At 28.2% G+C, this 21,575-nt stretch overlaps 2 protein-coding genes across 2 annotated transcripts; one reads left to right on the top strand and one right to left on the bottom strand.

Annotated features, from left to right (window-relative positions):
• Nucleotides 1-15,379: 15,379 nt before the first annotated feature.
• LOC110665900 (protein MAEA homolog) lies at nucleotides 15,380-16,832 on the top strand. The gene is made up of 3 exons (XM_058151652.1): nucleotides 15,380-15,664; nucleotides 16,222-16,408; nucleotides 16,487-16,832. Exons 1-3 carry the CDS (start codon nucleotides 15,603-15,605, stop codon nucleotides 16,586-16,588), a joined length of 351 nt encoding a protein of 116 aa, XP_058007635.1. The 5' UTR covers nucleotides 15,380-15,602; the 3' UTR covers nucleotides 16,589-16,832.
• A 194-nt stretch (nucleotides 16,833-17,026) lies between these two features.
• LOC131182155 (receptor-like protein 46) lies at nucleotides 17,027-18,878 on the bottom strand. Its single transcript, XM_058150811.1, has 2 exons — nucleotides 18,483-18,878; nucleotides 17,027-17,807 (listed from the first exon to the last, which is right to left on the bottom strand). Exons 1-2 carry the CDS (start codon nucleotides 18,876-18,878, stop codon nucleotides 17,115-17,117), a joined length of 1,089 nt encoding a protein of 362 aa, XP_058006794.1. The 3' UTR covers nucleotides 17,027-17,114.
• Between the last annotated feature and the right edge of the window lie 2,697 nt (nucleotides 18,879-21,575).

Below are 21,575 nucleotides of genomic sequence, written 5' to 3' on the forward strand. Positions count from 1 at the left end.
TGTGCTCTTGATATTAATGAGTATAATCATATTTCAAGGTGTCAAACTGCAAAAGAAATATAGGACAAACTAGAAGTCACATATAAAGAACTGATGTGGTGAAAGAGTTAAAGGCAAATCTCCTCATCCGTGATTATGAGTTATTTGAGATGAAACCTGGTGAAACTATTTCTGAAATGAGTACCAGATTCATAGATCTTCTTAATCTTCTTAAAGCTCTTGGAAAGAGGATTGAGGAACAAGAACTTGTAAAGAAAATTTTGAGATCTCTTCCAAAGTCATGGGAAGCAAAGACCACTGTTATTCAAGACACCAAGGATTTCAGAAAGTACACCTATGATGAGCTAATTGGTTCTCTCATTGCACATGAGATGATCTACAAGAAAGATGAGAAAGAAGGTGATCAAAAGAAAAAGAAAGGTATAGCCTTCATATCCAAAAAGGTAGATGAGAAAAAGAAAAGTGTTGCTTTCAAAGCTAGTTCAAGTGATGATTCAAGTGCTTCAAGTGATGATGATGAAGATATGGCTATGATAGTCAAAAGATTCAAAAGAGCATTTAGAAAAGGTGAAAGCAAATACAAGAAGTTAACAAAGAAATATGCTCCAAAGACTCCAAATCATTCAAGTGAAATAGTTTGTTATGAGTGTAACAAACCAGGCCACATTAAGCCAAAGTGTCCTACATTGAAGAAAAAAAACAAGTTTAGAAAGGATAAAAGTAAAAAGGTAATGGCGGCAATATGGAGTGATAGTGACTCTTCATCAAATGATGAAACAAGTGACAAAGATGTTGCAAATACTTGTATGATGGCAATTGAAGAAAAAGGTGAAAGCTTGCACATTGAAGATAGTGAAAATGAGGTAAATCTTGAACATTCTAATATTGATGAGTTAGAACTTGCATTTGTAAAGACATATGATAAATATAGATCTTTTTAAAAAAAAATGCAAAATTTTGATACATGAAAATTATGCTTTAAGATCAGAAAATATTTCTTTGAGTATTGCTTCAAAGGAAAATGAATTTTATAAATATCAAATGAAATTATTTAAGGAATTTAATGATGAGCTTCAAAGTTCAAAAGAAGTGTGTGAACAACTTCTTGAGAAAAATAGAATTCTTGAAGCAAAAGTTGAATCTTTGACAAGAGATTTAACTAAATTTACAAAAGAAAAAGAAACACTTGATTTACTTCTTGGGAATCAAAGATCCACAAATGAAAAAATTGGAATTGGTTACGATGGATTTATGAAATATGAAAAATACAAACATTATTTTGTTAAAGCTTCATATTCTTCTCAACTAAATATTACATACTTTTATTGTAATCATAAAGGTCATATGATTAATGCTTGTCCTATTAGGAAAGGAACCTTTAAGGCAAAGAAAGTATGGGTGCCAAAAGGAACCCTACCTAATATTACTAACATACAAGGACCCAAAGTTGCTTGGGTACCTAAGGACAATTCACTGATTTCAGGTCTGCCTAAGGAGTATGCTGGAAACAGAACATTGATACATAGATAGTGACTGCTCTAGGCACATGACAGGAAATAAAGGCAAATTCTCCTCTCTTACTTTGAAAGAAGAAGGTTATGTCAAATTTGGTGATAAAAGTAAAGTTAAAATTATTGGATGTAGAACTATTGGTAAAAGTCCTTGCATTGAGAATGTTGCTTTAGTACAAGGATTAAAATATAATTTTTTAAGTGTTAGTCAACTGTGTGATAATGGTTTTAAAGTCATTTTTACTTCTACACATTGTGAGATTCATGGAAACAATGTTATGTTTGTTGGTGCTAGAATAGATAATATTTACCTACTTGATTTAATAAGACTTGAAGAAAATTATGAAACATGCTTTATGACTTCGGATGATAGTGCATGGTTATGGCATAGAAAATTAGGACATGCTAGCATGAGTACACTTGCTAAAATTTATAGAAGAAATCTTGTTAGAGACCTTCCAAAGTTAAGATTTGAAAAAGAGTTTCAATGCAAAGCATGTGCACTTGTTAAGCATACAAAATCTTTCTTTAAATAAAAAAATGTTGTAACCACATCTAGACCATTGGATTTATTACATCTTGATCTTTTTGGTCCAATCACACCTAGAAGTCTAGGAGGCAAGGCATATACATTTGTAATTGTTGATGATTTTTTAATATTCACAGGGACTTTCTTTCTTACTCATAAAGATGAAACCTTTGATATATTTAAAGCTTTTTGCAAAAGAATTCAAAATGAAAAAGGCTATTGCATTACATTTTTTATGAGTGATCATGGAAAGGAATTTGAAAATAGTTTGTTTGAAAATTTCTGTTCTCAAAATGGTATTTATCATACATTTTTCAGCTCCTAGAACTCCACAATAAAATGGAGTTGTTGAAAGGAAAAACAGATCTTTGCAAGAAATGGCAAGAACAATGCTGAATGAAAACAGTTTACCAAAATATTTTTGGGCAGAAGCTGTAAATACAGCATGCTACATTCTGAACAGAGTTTCTATTAGAGCTATTTTAAAGAAAACTCCTTATGAACTTTGGAAAGGAAGAAAACCTAATATTGCATATTTTCATGTCTTTGATTGCAAATGTTACATTTTGAATAACAAAGACAGCAATCTCAAGAAATTTGATGCTAAATCTTGTGAGGCAATATTTCTAGGTTATTCAACAAAGAGCAAAGCATATAGGATTTTCAATAGAAAAACCTTGACCATGGAAGAATCAATACATATACTTTTTGATGATACTAACACTTTCTTGCAAAGGAAAGATTCATGTGATGATGAAATTGAGCAGATTCTAAATTTAAAGAATTCAAATAAAGATGAACTTGATTCAAAACAACTAGTAGAGGATGATCAAAATGACAAAGAAGAAGAACTTTCTTGTTCCATAAATGTTGAAATTCAAGAAGACTCCAACCAAATGTGAAAGAATTACAAATTGAGGAACCTCAACATCAAGACATTCCACAAGAATGAAGGTACCATAGAAATCATTCCAAAGATGACATTCTTGATAGTCCATCACAAAGAATGATAACAAGAGCTCAACTTAGAAGATATTTTGGTAATGTTGCTTTTGTCTCTCAATTTGAACTCAAAACATATGATGATGCTCAAAATGATGAAAATTGGCTTTTTGCTATGCAAGAGGAATTAAATCAATTTGAAAGAAATAAAGTGTGGACACTTGTTCCTAAACCCAAAAAGCATTCTATTATTGGAACTAAATGGGTATTTAGGAATAAGATGGATGAAAAAAGACATATAATTAGAAATAAAGCTAGACTAGTAGCTCAAGAATACAACCAAGAGGAAGGTATTGATTTTGATGAAACCTTTGCTCCGGTTGCTAGAATTGAAGCTATTAGAATGTTGTGTGCATTTGCATGTTTTAAGAATTTCATGCTTTATCAAATGGATGTTAAAAGTGCATTCTTAAATGAATATATTGATGAAGAAGTTTATGTGGCTCAATCTCCTGGTTTTGAAGACCCTTATTTTCCAAATCATATTTTCAGGCTTACTAAAGCTCTCTATAGTTTAAAGCAAGCTCCTAGAGCATGGTATGAGAGACTTAGTAAATTTCTGTTTCAAAATGATTTTAAAAGAGGAAAAGTGGATATTATGCTTTTCATTAAAAAACTAGGAAAAGAAATGCTTATTGTGCAAATCTATGTGGATGATATTATTTTTGGTGCTACTAACCATTCCCTTTGTAAGAAATTTTCCAATATGATGAAAAGTGAATTTGAAATGAGTATGATGGGTGAACTTACTTTCTTCCTTAGATTGCAAATAAAACAAATGAAAGATGGAATTTTTATAAATCAGTCCAAGTACATAAGGGATATATTAAAGAAGTTCAAAATGGAAGATATGAAAAGCGTTGGAACTCCCATGAGCTCAACAATTAAATTAGAGAAAGATGAAAAAGGTAATGAGATAGATAGTAAACTCTATAGAGGTATGATTGGTTCTTTACTCTACTTAACAGCATCCAGACCAGACATTCATTTTAGTGTATGTTTATGTGCAAGATTTCAATCATGTCCAAAAGAATCTCATATTATAGCAGTTAAAAGAATTTTTAAGTACCTCATTGGTACACACAACATTGGCTTGTGGTATCCAAAATGTGAATCATTTAATCTTATTGGTTATAGTGATTCATATTTTACTGGTAGTAGATTGGACAGAAAAAGCACTTCTGGAACTTGTCAATTTCTAAGTCATGCATTAGTTTTATGGCACAGTAAAAATCAAACTTTTGTTGCACTTTCTACAGCAGAAGTTGAATATATTGCAGCTGAAAGTTGTGTTGCACAAGTTTTGTGGATGAAACAATAGCTTGAAGATTTTGAAATTAAATTTGATCAAATTCTCATAAGATGTGACAACACTAGTGCTATAAACTTGTCAAAAAATCCTATCCAACACTCTAGAAGCAAGTATATTGAAATTAGACATCATTTTATTAGGGATCATGTTCAAAATGGTGATATTCAAATTTAATTTGTCCCTTCTGAAAAACAACTTGCTGACATTTTTACAAAGCCACTTAATGAGGAAACTTTTTGCAAAATACGAAGAGAATTTGGTATGACTGATACTCTTGCTTAACTTTTGATGCATACTCATGTTCTTATATGAAAATGAAGTGATATATGTTGGTTTGTGGTGTTAAAAATGTGTTATAATATTTCTGATGCAATTTGAAAATTTCTGAGTCAGATATGATGTGAACAGTATTCTACAGAATTTGATTGCAGTGGTATACTAATCTGTTTGCTAATTTTCTTGTTTGATAAGTGCTTTACCACTGCTCCTAATTCTTAGTTGGCAAACTAGTAGTCAGGTCTGATTGTACAAAAATTCTAAGATTATGCTTCTTTTCTGAGCACCTATTCTGTATTTTTAAAGGCACATTACTTAAATACCCCTTTGTTTAAAGCATTGCATCATTAGGTGTTTTGAGGGCAAAATAGACCTTTTACATATTAACCAGCGAGGGACTCAAAAATTTTTGTAGAACCATCAGTTTTCTCTGCTTCTCCACTAGTACACAGTATCCATCACTCTGCAAAATCTCCATTAATATCTTTTCAAGTTTAAAATTAAAAATTTTTTCTCTTTTCCGATGCATCGCCTCCCGAAACTCAATCTAATACATCCTCTCTCTATTATTAACCCATTTCACTCACAGCCCTCCCTTCGTCTTCTTTAAAATTTCTGAAACCCATTGGCTCTAAATCAATGCGATTGTTCCGCATTCTTCAAGTTAGAAAATCCCTAAATCCTTCCTATTCATTCCCCGTTATCTCTCTCAATCTGCCGAAAGAAATTATTCAAAGTGATTCTCATTGGATTAAAATTTTCGACGTATTCTCTCCCGTCATCCTCGATTCGTATTCTCTCTCTACAAGTTTCAGGTCTTGAATTTGAAACATTAATGGAAACATGTTTCACATTTTTTTTGTGTCTGTTCTGTTTGTTTCGCTTTCGTCTCTCACTCTTGAAATTAGTTGATAGATTTTCTTATTTTGAGTATTCACATTACGCAAAAATGCGCTATATGACAAATCATGAATTTGTTGTTGTTGATTCTCAAAAACCTGGATATTTCTTACTATCAGTCCTAAAATTTTTTTTTACATGACATTGTGTTAAAAATGTGTTGAAATGCTTCTAATGGTTATACATTGACTGCTCACATTGTTCATTTTGTGAACCTAGCTTTCTCTATCCCTACTGCCAATTTTCTTCTGGTTTGGTAATGGCAAGTTCAAAAGGAAAAGGCAAAGAAAAGGTCACCACACCCTCATCATCTTCAGACTCTACTGATGCGAGTGTCCCTGCATCACCTCCTCCAGAGAGTAAAGTTCCTCTGGTAATTGGAAAATCAAAAGAAAAGTCTAAGAAAAGGACCAGTGAGCCTGTCCAGGAAAAATGTTCTAAGAAGAAAAAGACTTCAAAAGCTCCAATTGCGCTTATGGAAATGGCCATTCATGAACCAAAGTACATTCACTGGCTTGCTTTTAATGAAGTCTATGTTTTTTTATAGTCTCTGTTTGAATATAAAAAATGAGACAGACTATGCTCTAACACTGAAGGAGTATATGTGGATTTAGTTCAAAAATTTTATAGAAATTTAAGAGTTGATGATGCTGAAAGAGATGAATCTTTTAAGGTTAATAACTAATAGTTACTAAAATAACTAATATTACTGAACAGAGGCTTTCTGCTTTATTATTTAAATTTTATTATAAAATAATTTGAATAAGATTCAACTAATATAAATGAATTGAATTTTAATGAAAGAATTATTTAAACAGATTGAATAAAAATAGTGACTTTAAGTATACGGAAGGCAATGTTAAGCCAATAACCGGAAAACTTTCAGGTGCATATAACTTTGCAAATAATTTTTTTTCTGAGTTTCTTATAATATTCTTATTAAAGATATAAAAATTCTCACCTATTAGTTTAAGTTTTTTTAAGGATAAATTTTGATAATCGACCCTGAATTTATCTAGTTATAACATTATAGTCCCTTAATTCAAAAATATAATATAAAACCCATTAATTTTTAAATTTTACACAGTAAAATTTCTCTAACTTTCGATTATTATTTTTTAATTAGACGCTGATATAGACAGTTCTAACATGAAACTTAGTATTTCTCTTTTCTCTCTCAAGTCATGTATAAATTGAATATTTCTCCTCTTTATAGACAGAATAATTTTTTACGTATAAAGAGAATAATTTTACACTTTGTATAAGAGAAAAAAGAGAAATATTGATTACGCGTCATGTGTGAGCCATTCACGTTAATTTTTAACTAAAATTTTATATTGCATTTTAAACTTAAAAAACTGTAACATTACAACTATATAAGTTCATAGACAATTATTAAAATTTATATAATTTTTAAATAAATAATTTTTTAATATAATATCATAATTTTAAAGCTATAAAATTTAAAATTTAAATCATAATGATCTTAATTTTATTTATTAATTAAATATTTCCGTTGATTGGAAGATAATAATAACAGTCACATCCTAAGCTGGCTAATTGATGGGAAGGTACAAATTGGTTGGACTACGTCGACAAATTACGTGAATTATGGGTTGAAATTTAATTACTGAAATTATTGAAGTTTCATAAAATAATTAGAAAAAGAAAAGCTCTATAATAATGAGTCAGTCATAACCACCACTTTTAGAATAGATATTAATGTTGACTTGGACATTTTATAAATGTTTTTTTTTATAATTTTTTAAATATATTATTTATTTTTAATATAATTATACATATAAGTTATAATATTATCAATACGTTATTTTATATATATATATATATATATATATATATATATATATATATTGTTATATTATTATATATTTAATTTTAAATTATATATATTTTAATTAATTAAAGATTATATAATTTAAAAATATTTAAAATATATATTATATAATTTATTGTATATTAATAATTAATTTTAAATTTTAATTTTAAATATAATTTTTTATAAAAATAATTACATAAAATTATTTTAAAAATTGAAATTGAATATCTGTAACGTAACAAGCTCTTGAAATTATAATAAATGTAGCAATCTAAGAATTTTATTGTTGGATTAAGTTTAATTCACTTCATATCCTCAGACCTCCTAATTAAACATACATTTTGGATGTTTTCATAAACCAGATGAGATAGAGATTTGACATATCCGACGACATAGATAATAAAAGAAAATATAATTTATACAATTGAAAAATGAAGGTCGATTCTAACTCGTCCATAAGATTAAACCAATTATGACGACATAAGTTAATTAGAAGGCCACATTGGGAATTACTTTAAAATTATGGTTTTCAAATTCACTCTCATCATTGAACTGGGGAAAATAAAGAATTGAGAATTTAAAGTTTAATAAAGATTGAATTGGTCTATTATTAAATAATAATAATAATAATAATAATAATAATAATAATAATAATAATAATAATAATAATTTATTGTAATAAATAATTATATATATTTTATGAATAATTAACAAAATAAATTTGATTAAATTGTAATATGAAATTTTTTTTAAAAAAATTGTATAAATTTGTAATTAAAATTTTAAGTAGTAATATTTAATTATTTATTGTACAAATACTTAAAAATAAAATTTTCTAATAATAAAATATAAAAATTAATAATTGAAATTAACATACTAACAAAAGAAATTACTAACACTATTAATCTTTAAAATGCAAGTGGATGAAAATAAAATTTTTTATTTTTTAGTTTTAAAAATATTATTTTCTTTACAAATTAATAGTTAATACTTATTTTATATTGCATGACTTTAAAGCCTTTGCTGAATATTTGTTGAGAAAATTTATCATTTGATACTTGAGTTTTGAATAGTATTATAATTTGTCACTGTAATTTAAAAAATTAAATAATTTAGTCTCTTACATATGTTTCATTCAAAATCAAAAGTCTTTTTATCCAATATTACCATTAATTTAAGTGAAAAGATAAATATATAACCTTTATTCAATTAGCAAAAAATTTATTATTTGGCCTTTGGGGTTTGACTGATATTATGATTTGGTCCTTATATTTTGAAAATCGAATAATTTAATCATTCACTTATATTTCCTAATTGAATAATGGAAACACCTTTGACTTTAATAGAAATATAAATGAGGGACTAAATAGTTTAATTTTTAACATATAAGGACCAAATCGTAATGTTAGTCAACATGCAAATATCAAATAGCAAATTTCTCTATTTATTTTACGGGCAAGCTTATATGCGCTAAAAACTCCATATCCAATATTCATTATTTTGTTCACATTAATTTTTCTTATTTAAACTCGATTTACTATGAATTCAAGATATAATATATATAATTAAATTTATATGAATTCCATATCTTTGTAGCTTGACTCCACATGTTTATTCATAGTGAGCGCTTTCTCTCTCTCTCTCTCTCACACTAGTAATGTTGTGTTCAAATTTCTCATTGGATTTGGCTATCTGCTTTGCGTCAGTAACAATTAATAGGTACCTTAGCAGTTGGCTTTTTGCTAGTGGTCAGAGTTTAATTTGTTATCATAATGTATATATGCTAGGCTGGATGTAGCATCCTTAATATTGTTTCTTTAAAAAAAGTAATCTGACTCTTCAAAGTTATATAAGTATTATTTCTACATAAATTGGCATAAATTGCTACTTTATGAATGAAAAACAAAAAATAAAGATAAATACGTGAGTCTAAGATGGATTTTTCAATTTTTTTAAGGTTTAGCTGTTTGATAGCTAATAATTAATAACAATTATGGTTAGCCAATGATGATTAATTTTTCTCAATCGTCCCTTAATTTTGGAATTTGTTATACTTTTGTCCCTTATATTTATTTTGTTACCATAAAATCTCTCAACTTAAAAAACTTTACATAAAAATCTTTCAATTAAAAAAAAGTTATATAAAAATTTCTCATGCTTAAATCTCATCACATTTCTAATCAATTCAATACGTGACAGTGTCGGACTGTGTGATATGATTGCGACATATGGTTTGATTAGTATGACATCTATCCTTTTGTCTTGCAGGCACTTGATATCATTTGACACATAGATATCATTTCTATATAAATTGGAGTAAAATGCTTGCTTCTAATTGAAAAACAAAAAACTCCATATCTAATATTCATTGTTTTGTTCATATGGATTTTTTTTTCTTAAACTCGATTCACTATGAATCCAACATATATGAATTTCATATCTTTGTAGCTTGACCCCACATGTTTATTCATAGTGTGTGCTTTCTCTCTCTCCCACACTAGTAATGTTGTGTTCAAATTTCTTACTAATTCTTGGGACATATTGGATTTGGCTATTTGCTTTGTGTCACTAGCAATTAATAGGTCCCTTAGCAGTTGGCTTTTTGCTAGTGGTTAGAGGTTAGTTCGTTATCTTAATCTATATATGCTAGGCTGGATGTAGCATCCTTAATATTATTTCTTTAATAAAAGTAATCTGACTCTTTAAAGTTATATGGGAATCATTTCTATATAAACTGGAGTAAATTGCTACCTTATAAATGAAAAACAAAAAAATAAGAATAAATACGCGAGTCTAAGATGGATTTTTCAACTTTTTTAAGCTTAGTTGTTTGATAGCTTATAATTAATAATGACTGTGGTTAGTTGATGATGATTAATTTTTCTCAATCATCCCTTAACTTTGAGTTTGTTACACTTTCGTCCTTTATATTTATTTTGTTACCATGACATCTCTCAACTTAAAAAACGTTACATAAAAATCTTTCAATTAAAAAAAAAAAGTTACATAAAAATCTCTCATGTCATATCTCTAACTAATTTAATATGTGACAGTGTCACACTGTATTGTATTACTGCCACATAAGTTTGATTAGTTTGACATTTATCCTTTTGCCCTGCGCTTGATATCATTTGATATATAGATATCATTTCCACATAAATCGGAGTAAAACGCTTGCTTCTAATCGAAAAACAAAAAACAAGGATAAATACACAAGTCTAAGATGGATTTTACAATTTTCTTAAGGTTTCCTCATGTAGCACACATTCATTAGTACCAAATATGATGAACTAAATAACTCATTGTCATAGCTGCTTTCTCGTATTTGTGCTTGTAACCTAATCCATGATTTAGGTGTGTTTACTGAGGCTACTGACTGATGCATTATCCAAGAGATTGCTTTTTCTTTTTCTTTTTTTAGATACTGTTATGAGGATGATTGCACAAAAGAGGACCCATTCTCACAAGAAAGCTTCCAGAAATCGGCATTGCCATTGCCATATTCAAAGCAGCACCATTCATAGTTTGTATGCTACACGACTAAAGAGTTCATGGACACGGAGAATCCACCACAAGTCTTGCCCAATGGCTATGTCTAAAGCACTAAGGTTCAAATTAGTCTAGTAGTGAACTGAGTAAACTTTATATGGTTTGATTATTCAGACATCTGTTCTGTTGCCTTGCAGGCACATGAAGAAATGGCCCAGAAAAACAATGGTAAAATAAATATTCTGAGGTGGTAAAAGCATATATCTCATAATCTACATGTTTAAAGATTGAACAACTCAAGAGGAAGGAGTTCTCTTTGTTGGGCTTTGGAGATTAGTCATTTAGGAATACTAGTGATAATGTAGAGAAGCTCCTCGTGCACCTTTGGCATTAGCATCAGGACTTGCCATATATGTACAAATACATAATGTTAAAACTTTTTTCTTAGAGTTCACTTGTTTCTTTTGAATTCTGAATAAATAAAACTCAACTTGATTCATTGTCACTGAAGACAATCATTGTTGTGCAAAATTGAAGAGGGAAAAGAAAGCATTTGTCCGCAACTGAGTGACTTAGCTCACAAGTGGGTCTTGAGAAAATTCAGAACAAGAAAACTCACAAAGTTTTGCTATTAATATGCCAAAACCAATAGAGATCTTCTTCTTTTACAAACTACAAAATGAAGTATTAAAACTGTCACAAGATTATGTTCATTGGGGAAAAAACAAACAACTTACAACCTTAAAACCAAAAAATACTAGATGTTAACAAATGCAACCTTAATTAATAAATTAAGAATCAAATACACATATCCTAAACAATATTAAGATTTCAAAACTAATCCTAATAAGGTTACTAGCCTTTTGATGGTCAGATCAACTGCTATGATTCAGACTTGAAATGAAAATATGAATAGGAAAGCAGCAGAACTAAACCAGTCACAAGCCAGAATCAATTTCATAAAAATAAATTAATACAAACAAATTGGCTTCTCTCCATGATTAGCTTGTAAGGATCTACTCGTGCATGATTGCACACGCACGCACACAAATAATATATAATTTTAACAAGGCAAGGGTTTGAAATTGAAGGCCATAATAAAAGAAAAAAAAGAAAATGATGTAAAGCCATAAATATATTAACAAATGATATTTTATATACAAAAGGAACTATGGATTAGAGTTCAGCAAACCAAACTTGTAGTAAGAAATTATAGAACACAAAACAGAATCATAATAAAATACAATGATGTCAGGGCTTCTGATTGAATCTCATTTCAGCAAAACCCTAAAAATACCAAAATTACCCCCACTATTTTCAATTCCCCAAAACCCTAAAACCACTTATCTCCCAAGAATCAACCAGGCCTTAAAACAATTACATACAGTCTCACACCAACAACCTTACCACTTTCTATAAACTTTTTATCTCTTGAACAATGTCGAGATTCGAGACAAATAAGTGCAATCCCTAAATTGATTTTGCAAAATCCCCTCAACTTGAAATAACAAGTACAGAAGTTTAGGGGGAGAACAAGAATAATTGAAAAATTCATTTCTAAAATACTTTCTTTCTCTGGCAGACTTTTACTTTCTGTGCTTCAGTGAAAAATAGAGAATAAGCAAAAGATCTGTCTGGTCCCTCAGAAAATTAAAAGAAAACAACTCGCGCAGTTACCAGTAGTTTGAATTTCCAATAAAATTTCAGTGAAAGCAAGAGAAAAAAAAAAAGAACAACAAAATCATAAAAAAAGAAAAGGGTGGTCTACAAAACAAAACTTACTCCAATTTACTCGGCAACCAAACAGAGATAAAAATAAATAAAAAAAAAAAAAAAAAAAAAAAAACTTCACTTACAATTTCCTTACACTTCTCCTCTGTCTAACGGTAAAAAAAAAAAAATATATATATATATATATATATATATTGTGAAACATCATGATGCACGTTATGGTTATATTTGATTCAGCCTTTTTTCACATTACCAATATAATCATAATCCTTGTCCATGTTGAGATGATAATAATCATTGTTAAGAAGAAAGATGAACACAATTAATATGGGTTTGCAAAAAAACACAAATTATCATTTAAATTATTTGAAAAAAATGGTATGCTAACTTTTGATCAAACTATTTTAACCATGGAATTAAACCTTAAAAAAATAGTTTGTTACGTAATATTTGTTTTTTTATTTATTTAAATATGGGGTCATTAATGTTGTGTTCAGTGGGCCCAACTGAAGTGGCCTTTTCCCATCAAATCATAAAATAAAAAGGAAATTGTAATTACAAATCTATTTAAAGGATAAACTGTATTTTATTAAAGTTAACAACTTAGTTTTTATTTTTTAAAAACTATTTAATTATTTTGTAAAAAAATAGTTAATTACGTATTCTTTTTAACCATTTTATTAAATTAAATTATTTTTAAATATTTTATAACTAAACGTTTAAACTACCTATTTTAAATAACTTTTAGTAGTTTTAACAAATAATTAATTAAATTTTAAATAATTTTATAAATAATTAACTATTTATTTTAAATAATTAATTTTAAATTAATTTATAAATTAAAAAAATATTTTTAAGTTAAAAATTAAAAGTAAATAATTATAATAAATACCTTCTTAAATATTTTACTCGCCGTATACTTTTGTCTAGGAATAAAGATATATCAACTCTAAAGCCAAAAAGGTGTGCTATGGCAGCTTCTCAATGCATTTTGTCCATGCCTCTCAAGCCCATTCTTAAAAGTGAAACTTTACCAAAAGTTGACACCTTAAGAGATGGCAACAGGTAGGATATTCATGAAAATTACTTTATTTAAATCTAAACCTAATTAATATTATCAAAACTTGAACCCATATCAAATCTATTTAAAATTTATTCTCAACTACCTGAACCCGTCCCAAATTCGATTATTATTACTCAGAAAAAATTCTAACCCATTTAATTTTATATATTTTAATTAATATTTTGTATAAAAAATTATTTTAATTAATAATTTATATTTTAAAAACTCAATAATTTTATAAAATATCAATTATCATTACATTCGATATATAATGATAATGAAATAAAATATTTAAAAGTTTAAAAAATATTAAATAAGAAATTTATAAAAAATTAATAATTAAATAAATATTAATTAAAAATATTTAAATAAATAAAATTTGAGAATGATAACTAATAACTTTGAATTAAATAATAAAAAATAGTTTAATTAAAAAAAAGATTTAAAAGTATTTTGGTGAAATAAAAATACTTAATGAGAAGACAAGGCTTAATATATATTAAATATCTCATATAAAATAACATATATAGATAAATAAATAAAAATTATTTAAATAAAAAATTAATTTATAATTAAATATTATTTAATTAAAAAACGGTAACAAACATTCAAATTCCATTTTTATAACAGTAAAATGTTTCTAATTTACTTGGCTATTTCAATTAAATCATCAGAAGCTAATGATAATGATAATAATAATAATGAGCATTAATTAACCTTAGGGAAGTGAAATAAAAATAATATTAAATTATTAATATAAAAAATAATACATATAATAATTATAAATAAGTCAAATCTTTATATTTTATTTTTATAACTTTTTTATATAAACTACATTTTTTATCTCTCAAATTTTTTAATAAAGAATTCATAATAAAAATAATAGAAAATATAATAATATAATGAAAATATTTATTGAAGATACGAAATAATTTAAAGTTGATTAAATTACATAATAGTTAATCATAAGATCACAAATTAATGTCATTTTTTTTAAACTAATGGCCATTAATGATTTATTATTATTATTGTTATTATTATTATTATTATTATTGATGATGATAATATGTAGCAAATAATATTTTTAAATAAATAAATTTATAAAAAAATAATATAAATAATTTTTAATATTAAATTTAATTACAAAATCTCTTAATCTTTAAAAATTAAATTTTTAAAAATTAAATTTTTAAAAATTAAATTTTTAAAAATTAATAATTTAAGTCATAAATATTAAGGTAGTATTGTAAATAACAATGATAATTAAAAGATAAATATAAAATTAAATAATAATTATTATAAAGGAGAATATTTGTTATTGATTATGAGATCATAAATTAATAGTCAGTTTTTTTAAATTAATGGCCATCAATGACTTATTATTATTATTATTATTATTATTATTATTATTATTGTTATTATTATTATGAAGGGTAACATTTGACAAATAATATTTTTGTATAAATATAATTATAAAAAAATAATATAAATAATTTTTAAATATTATATTTAATCATAAAATGTCTTAATTTTTTTTAAAAATAAAATTTAAAGAAAATAATGCTTATTGGTTTGAAATGTTTGCATATACCGAAGGAAATTTTACATCTTTAAATTCTTGTTTTGCACCTAGCTTAGGGGTTTACACAATTTTCTTCCTAAGGAGAGAATCTGTTATAGGCTGACCTCAAATTTTTTAGATAAAAACTTAGTTGAGTTGAGTAGAATCTGTTACAGCATTCTGTAAAGGAAACTTACGTTCTTATGGACTCTCTTGTTTGTCCCAAGCAGTCAACCATTATGCTTTTCCTCTTAGACAGCTTCATCAGTAGACTCAATTTCATTTTGGTAGAGTTGATGTCGTATATTTTGTTTTCCAGGTTTTATTTGAACCAGAACAGTGGGACTACCTGTTGGACCAATTTAAATAGGAATTCTACAGGTTATATGGCATGACTTTGGAGCTTTTGCTGAATATTTATTTAAAGGCTGGCTTATCTGCTCTAAAAACTCTGTATCCTGTGTTCATTGCCTTGTTCATAGTCTCTCCCTCTCTTTCTATGTCTCTATCTCTTTCTCTTCCACTCTATCTGACTAATCCTGGAGACATATTGGTTGTCTGCTTCATATCACAGGCAATTAATAGGTCTCTTAGCAGTTGGCTTTTTGCCAGTGGTCAGAGTTTAGTTAGTTATCTTAACCTATACATGTTAGGTTAGGTCTAGCATCCTTAATATTGTTTCTTTAATAATAGTATTATGACTCTTCAAAGTTATATAGATATCATTTCTACATAAATTGGAGTAAATTGCTTGCTTCTAAATGAAAAACTAAAAACAAGGATAAATACGCGTCTAAGATGGATTTTCCAATTTTCTTAAGGTTTCCTCATGTAACACACATTCATTAGTACCGAATATGATGAACTAAATAACTCATTGTCATAGCTGCTTTCTGGTATTTGTTCTTGTAACCTAATCCATGATTTAGGTGTCTTTACTGAGGCTACTAATTGATGCATTATCCAAGAGAGTGCTTTTTCTTTTTCCTTTTTTACCTTGACTAGTTTAGATACTGTTGTGGGGATGATTGCACAAAGGAGGACCCACTCTCACAAGAAAGCTTCCGGAAATTGGCATTGCCATTGCTAGATTCAAAGCAGCATCATTCAAAGCTTGTATGCTACATAACTAAAGAGTTGATGGACACAGAGAATCCACCACAAGTCTTTCCCAATGGCTATGCCTATAGCACTAAGGTTCAAATTAGTAAAGTGGTGAATTGAGTAAACTTTATATGGTTTGATTAGTCTGACATCTATTTTTTTGCCCAGTAGGCGCTTGAAGAAATGGCCAAGAAAAACAATGGTAAAATAACATGTCCTAGGACAGCATTGATATGCAGTTATTCTGAGGTGGTAAAAGCATATATCTCATAATCTTCATGTTTAAAAGATTGAAGAACTCAAAAGGAGTTTTCGTTGTTGGGGTCTGAAGTCATCTATGAATGCCAGTGATGACGCAGAGAAATTCCTTATGCACCTTTGGCATCGGCCTCAGGACTTGCCATATATGTACATATGCAAAGTGTTCTAACTTTTATTCACTTGTTTCTTTTGAATTCTGAATGAATAATGTTCAAGCTGATTCATTATCGTTGAAGACGACCATTGTTGTGCAAAATTGAAGAGCGAAAAGAAGGCATTAATCTGCAATTGAGAAAATAAAGCATTAATTTGCAATTGAGTGACTTAGTCCATACGTATGTCTTTGAGCAAGGTCTGAACAAGAAAATCACTAAGTTTTGAGGGAGTGATGGGAGATGCATCACAACATACAAAAACAAAAAGGCAGCAATCATCTGAGATAACAAAGGAAATAGGGAAGCAGTAGTGCAGCAACTAAGGACACAGCATGAAGACCTTACAAGCCCTTATTTATAACAACAAACACTAAGAACATATATCAAATGCATAAAAAACCAAAAAGACCATGCCTAACAAGGCTTCTTCTTCTTTTTCTTCTACCTGGCTGTGGTGTAATATTAAAGTAGCCAACGACATACATGACTAAAACTGTTGACAAAAACCCAGAAGGATATCCAATCACTGCCATTTCCCATGAAAACCATATCTCCCAACTATTGCTTTTCTTGGTCTTTTCCTCTTTTAGCTTTGGTTCAGAAGGCACCTTCTCACATGATACTTTAATTTGTGTTCCACACAATCCACTGTTGTTGGCATAAGAATTTGGATCGTTCATCCGATCCATCTGAGGACCACTTGGCATGCGATCCTTTAGTTTATTGTTACTCAAGTCTAAGTAACTCAGCTCAAAGAGATTTGCCAATGTGTAAGGAATTTCACCAAAAAAATTGTTGTGTGATAAATCTAAGCTTTCCAAGCTTTGCAGACCACCAAAACTCGAAGGTATTCTTCCAGAGAGTTTGTTTTGAGATAAGTTTAGTGACTTCAAATCTTTCAACCCACCTAAACTGTTAGGAATTTCACCTGATAATTGATTGTTAGATAGGTCTATAAAAGTATATAGTTGAAGGTTTTTATTTGGCAGACCTCGCTTTAACTTCTTCCAGAAGACTTCCAAATCATGCAATAACAAATCATTTTCATTTGGTAGCCAGAATGCAGATTTATTAAGCTGAATTCCAGAAATACTTAATGAGACGTCATGATGATTGATCATCCTAGAAATATTTCCTAAAGTATGTGGGATTATTTCGCTAAGGTTATGAAAGATCAAGTATTTGAAGAGTGCTAAGACTTGACAAATGAATTGGAATTGACCCTTGGAAAGAATTATTTCTAAGATTCAAAATTTGGAGAGAAGACATCTGTGAGAGAAAATTTGAGATTTCACCTCCAATGTTGTTGCTATGGAGATCAAGATATTCCAACTGGTTCAAATTTGAGAGATTTTGAGGCAAGACATGAGAAAACTCATTTTGGCTTAACACGAGCACTTTTATGCCCAAAGGAAAAGTCGTAGGGACCTTACCAGATAGTTTGTTGGAAGAAAGATCAATATAAAGCAATGACGAATTTGGATTAAACACTGGAAATTTATTGCCTGAAAATCTATTGCTTGACAAATCCAGCAACACAAGTTCAAGCATATTTGAGATGGATGTAGGAATTGGTCCAAAGAAATTGTTCCCTGACAGCCTGAGTATATTCATTTCAGTGGCTTGACCAATAGTATCTGGTAATAATCCTAACAAATTATTATTTGAAAGTATGAGGAAATTTAAAGACTGAGATTGAAATAAGTGAGGTGGCAGAGAGCCTGAAAGCTTGTTATTTGATAAAAGCAAACCTGAGAGATCTCTTTGAGCCAACCATTGAGGGAAGTTCCTTCAAGGTTATTATTACTCAAGTCCAAGAAGGCAAGGTCGGTTTGGTTGGAAATCCAAATGGGAATTTGCCCTGAAAGATTGCATGATCTCAATGATAGACGCATTAACATGCACCTTGGTGCTATTCTCGCATTTTTCAAAACAAGTTTGTTCTCCCCAAGACTCAAGTCTAAGAGGTAGTTGAAATCGAACAAACATGTTGGGATCTCACCAGCGAACAGATTATTTTCTAAATCAAGTACTTGTAATTGTTCCATCTTTTGAATTGATGGAGGGATCTCTCCAGACAAATTATTGTTACATAACTGCAGCCATCTTATGTTGGAGAGGTTGCCAATCTCAGTTGGTAACTCCATGGTGAGAAAATTTTGTCCCAAATTCAATTCTTCTATACTTTTCAAATGTGAAAGTGATGGTGGAATTCCCCAGAAATTTTGTTACTGAATAGTGAAAGCCATTGCAAATTAGTGAGGTTTCCAATCGTCGTTGGAATCTCTCCATGGATTGAGTTACTATCCAAGTAGAGCCACTTCAAGTTGGAAAGATTTCCGAAGTTGGTGCCTAATGTCCCTTCAATCAAATTAGATCTCATGTCGAGTTTCTCCAGATGCCTTAAAGAAAACAAAGAGGGAGGAATGGAGCCGTTGAAACTATTTCCTTGCATATCAAGTGATACAAGGTTACTTAAATTGGCAAACCCAACTCTCGGGATTTCACCATGTATATTATTATTAGAAATGTCGAGTGAAATGAGGGTTTGCAAGTGAAAGAGTGGAGCTAAAATATCAGATGTCACTACAGGTTTCAAGTCTTGTGAGGGAATGAGATCAGACAAGTCAAGATCAGTCACATTTTGGAAAGTACAGTCGAGCAGTCGCCACTGACAGCAATCATCAGATGTGGCATTCCACGTCTCTAACCCTTGAAGTTCTATGTTAGAATTGGAGGAAGTGTTTCCGAGTGATAGAAATTTAAGTCTTTCTTGAATCTTGAGATATTGAGTTTATAAAGCATATTTGTAAGTAATTATGATTTGTTCTTTTGATGGCTAAAATATTTATTTAATTAAGAGTTTGAATTATGAAATGTGCTAAATTAAAATTTTGACAAAAATTAAATTTAAGCATCACAAAAGAAAAATTTTTAATTGAGATAAGAGTGTAGCACTAATCCAGCTAAAGGGGGCAGAATGAATATGCACCAAAACAAATCTGAGAAGCTCTCAAATTTTTATTTTTATTTTTTGGCTAGGGTGGCAGTGGCCCCTTTTGGCAAAATTAGACATTATATATATGTTTTTCTATAATTTTTTTTAAATATATTATTTACATTTAGTATATATATATATATATATATATATATATATATATATATATATATATATATATATATATATAAAATTGTGATGCATAATATGTTTAATCTTAAATTATATATGTACTTTATAATTAAAGGTTAAAGATTATATAATTAAGAAATTACTAAAAAGTATATTGTATATAATCTATTGTGTATCGACAATCAACTTTAAAGTTTAAATATTAATTTAAGCATAAATTTTCATAGAAACAATTGCATAAGATTATCTCAAAAACTGAAACCGAACAATTGCTAATTTCAAGTCAGCTAATGTTAGAGGTATTCCTCCTAAGAATTAAGTTGGTGAGCAATGTAACAAGCTCTTCAAATTCTAGTACAAGTATCGCCATAGCAATCTAAGATTTTTGTTGTTTGATTAAGTATAATCCACTTCATATCCTTAGACCTCCTAATTAAACATACATTTGGAAGTTTTCATAAACCAGATGAGATGAGATTTGACATATCTGATCTGGATAATAAAAGAAAATATAATTTATACAATTGAAAAATGAAGGTATTTAAGTGGGCAAAAGATTTGTTTTGAGTTCATTAATTATCTGATAAAACAATAGTAACCATCGACTAATGAGTAAGGGATCCTTGAAGGTCATATATTCTAACTCGTCCAAAAGATTAAACCAAATGACGACATGAGTTAATTGGAAGGCCACATTGAGAATTACCAGGTTGAACCGAATACAATCGATATATCATTACATAAATATTATAAAATCAATAACAATAATCTATAGTAATTAATCCTTATATATATTTTATAAATAATTAGTAAAATAAATTTGATTAAATTGTAATATGTAAATATTTTTTAAAAAATTATATAAATTTTTAATTAAAATTTTAAATAGTAATATTTAATTATTTATTATAAAAATACTTAAAACTAAAATTTTCTAATAATAAAATAAAAAATAATTTAATAATTCAAGTTAACACACTAATAAAAGAAATTACGAACACTATTAATCTTTAAATTGCAAGTGGTTGAAATTAAAATTTTTTATTTAAAAAAATTATTTTTCTTTACAGATTAATATTTATTACTTATTTTATATTGCATGACTTTGGAGCCTTTGCTGAATATTTATTGAGAAAATTTATTATTTATTCCTTGAATTTTTAAAGATATTACAATTTGATCACTATATTTTAAAAATTAAATGATTTAGTCTCTTATTTATATTTTCGTGAAAATCAAAAGTCTTTTCATTCAATATTGTCATTAATTTAAGTGAAAAGATAAATATATACCATTTATTCAATTGAGAAAAATTTACCACTTGGCCCTTGGGGGTTTGACTGATATAATAATTTGATTATTGTATTTTAGAAATTGAACAATTTGATCCCTCACTTATATTTCCTTTCAATTTAAATTAATTGTTATCTAATAAATTAATTATTTCTATTCTATAAAAAGAATTCAAGAAAATTTTAATAAGTGCAAAGTTAATAAGAAAAAAAAAACTAATTCTAATAATTTCAGCAATTATCAAATATAATGACTAAATTGTTCAATTTCCAAAATACTGAGGCCAACTTATAATATCAGTCAAAATTTAAGGATCAAACAGCAAATTTTTCTTTATTAATAAATAATATATTTGTCTTTTCACTTAAACAATAGCGTTATTAAACAGAAAGACCTTTGATTTTAACAGAAGTATAAATGA

Source organism: Hevea brasiliensis, chromosome 8, assembly GCF_030052815.1.
Source record: "Hevea brasiliensis isolate MT/VB/25A 57/8 chromosome 8, ASM3005281v1, whole genome shotgun sequence".
NCBI classification, from domain to species: domain Eukaryota; kingdom Viridiplantae; phylum Streptophyta; class Magnoliopsida; order Malpighiales; family Euphorbiaceae; genus Hevea; species Hevea brasiliensis.

Coding starts and splice junctions, on each gene's coding strand:
- LOC131182155 (XM_058150811.1), bottom strand. CDS start 18,878: ATGGAGTTACCAACTGAGATTGGCAACCTCTCCAACATAAGATGGCTG. Junction 17,808..18,482: donor GGCTCAAAGAGATCTCTCAG/GTTTGCTTTTAT, acceptor TCTGGAATTCAG/CTTAATAAATCTGCATTCTG.
- LOC110665900 (XM_058151652.1), top strand. CDS start 15,603: ATGACTTTGGAGCTTTTGCTGAATATTTATTTAAAGGCTGGCTTATCT. Junction 15,665..16,221: donor TTATCTGCTCTAAAAACTCT/GTATCCTGTGTT, acceptor TGACTAGTTTAG/ATACTGTTGTGGGGATGATT. Junction 16,409..16,486: donor GCTATGCCTATAGCACTAAG/GTTCAAATTAGT, acceptor TTTGCCCAGTAG/GCGCTTGAAGAAATGGCCAA.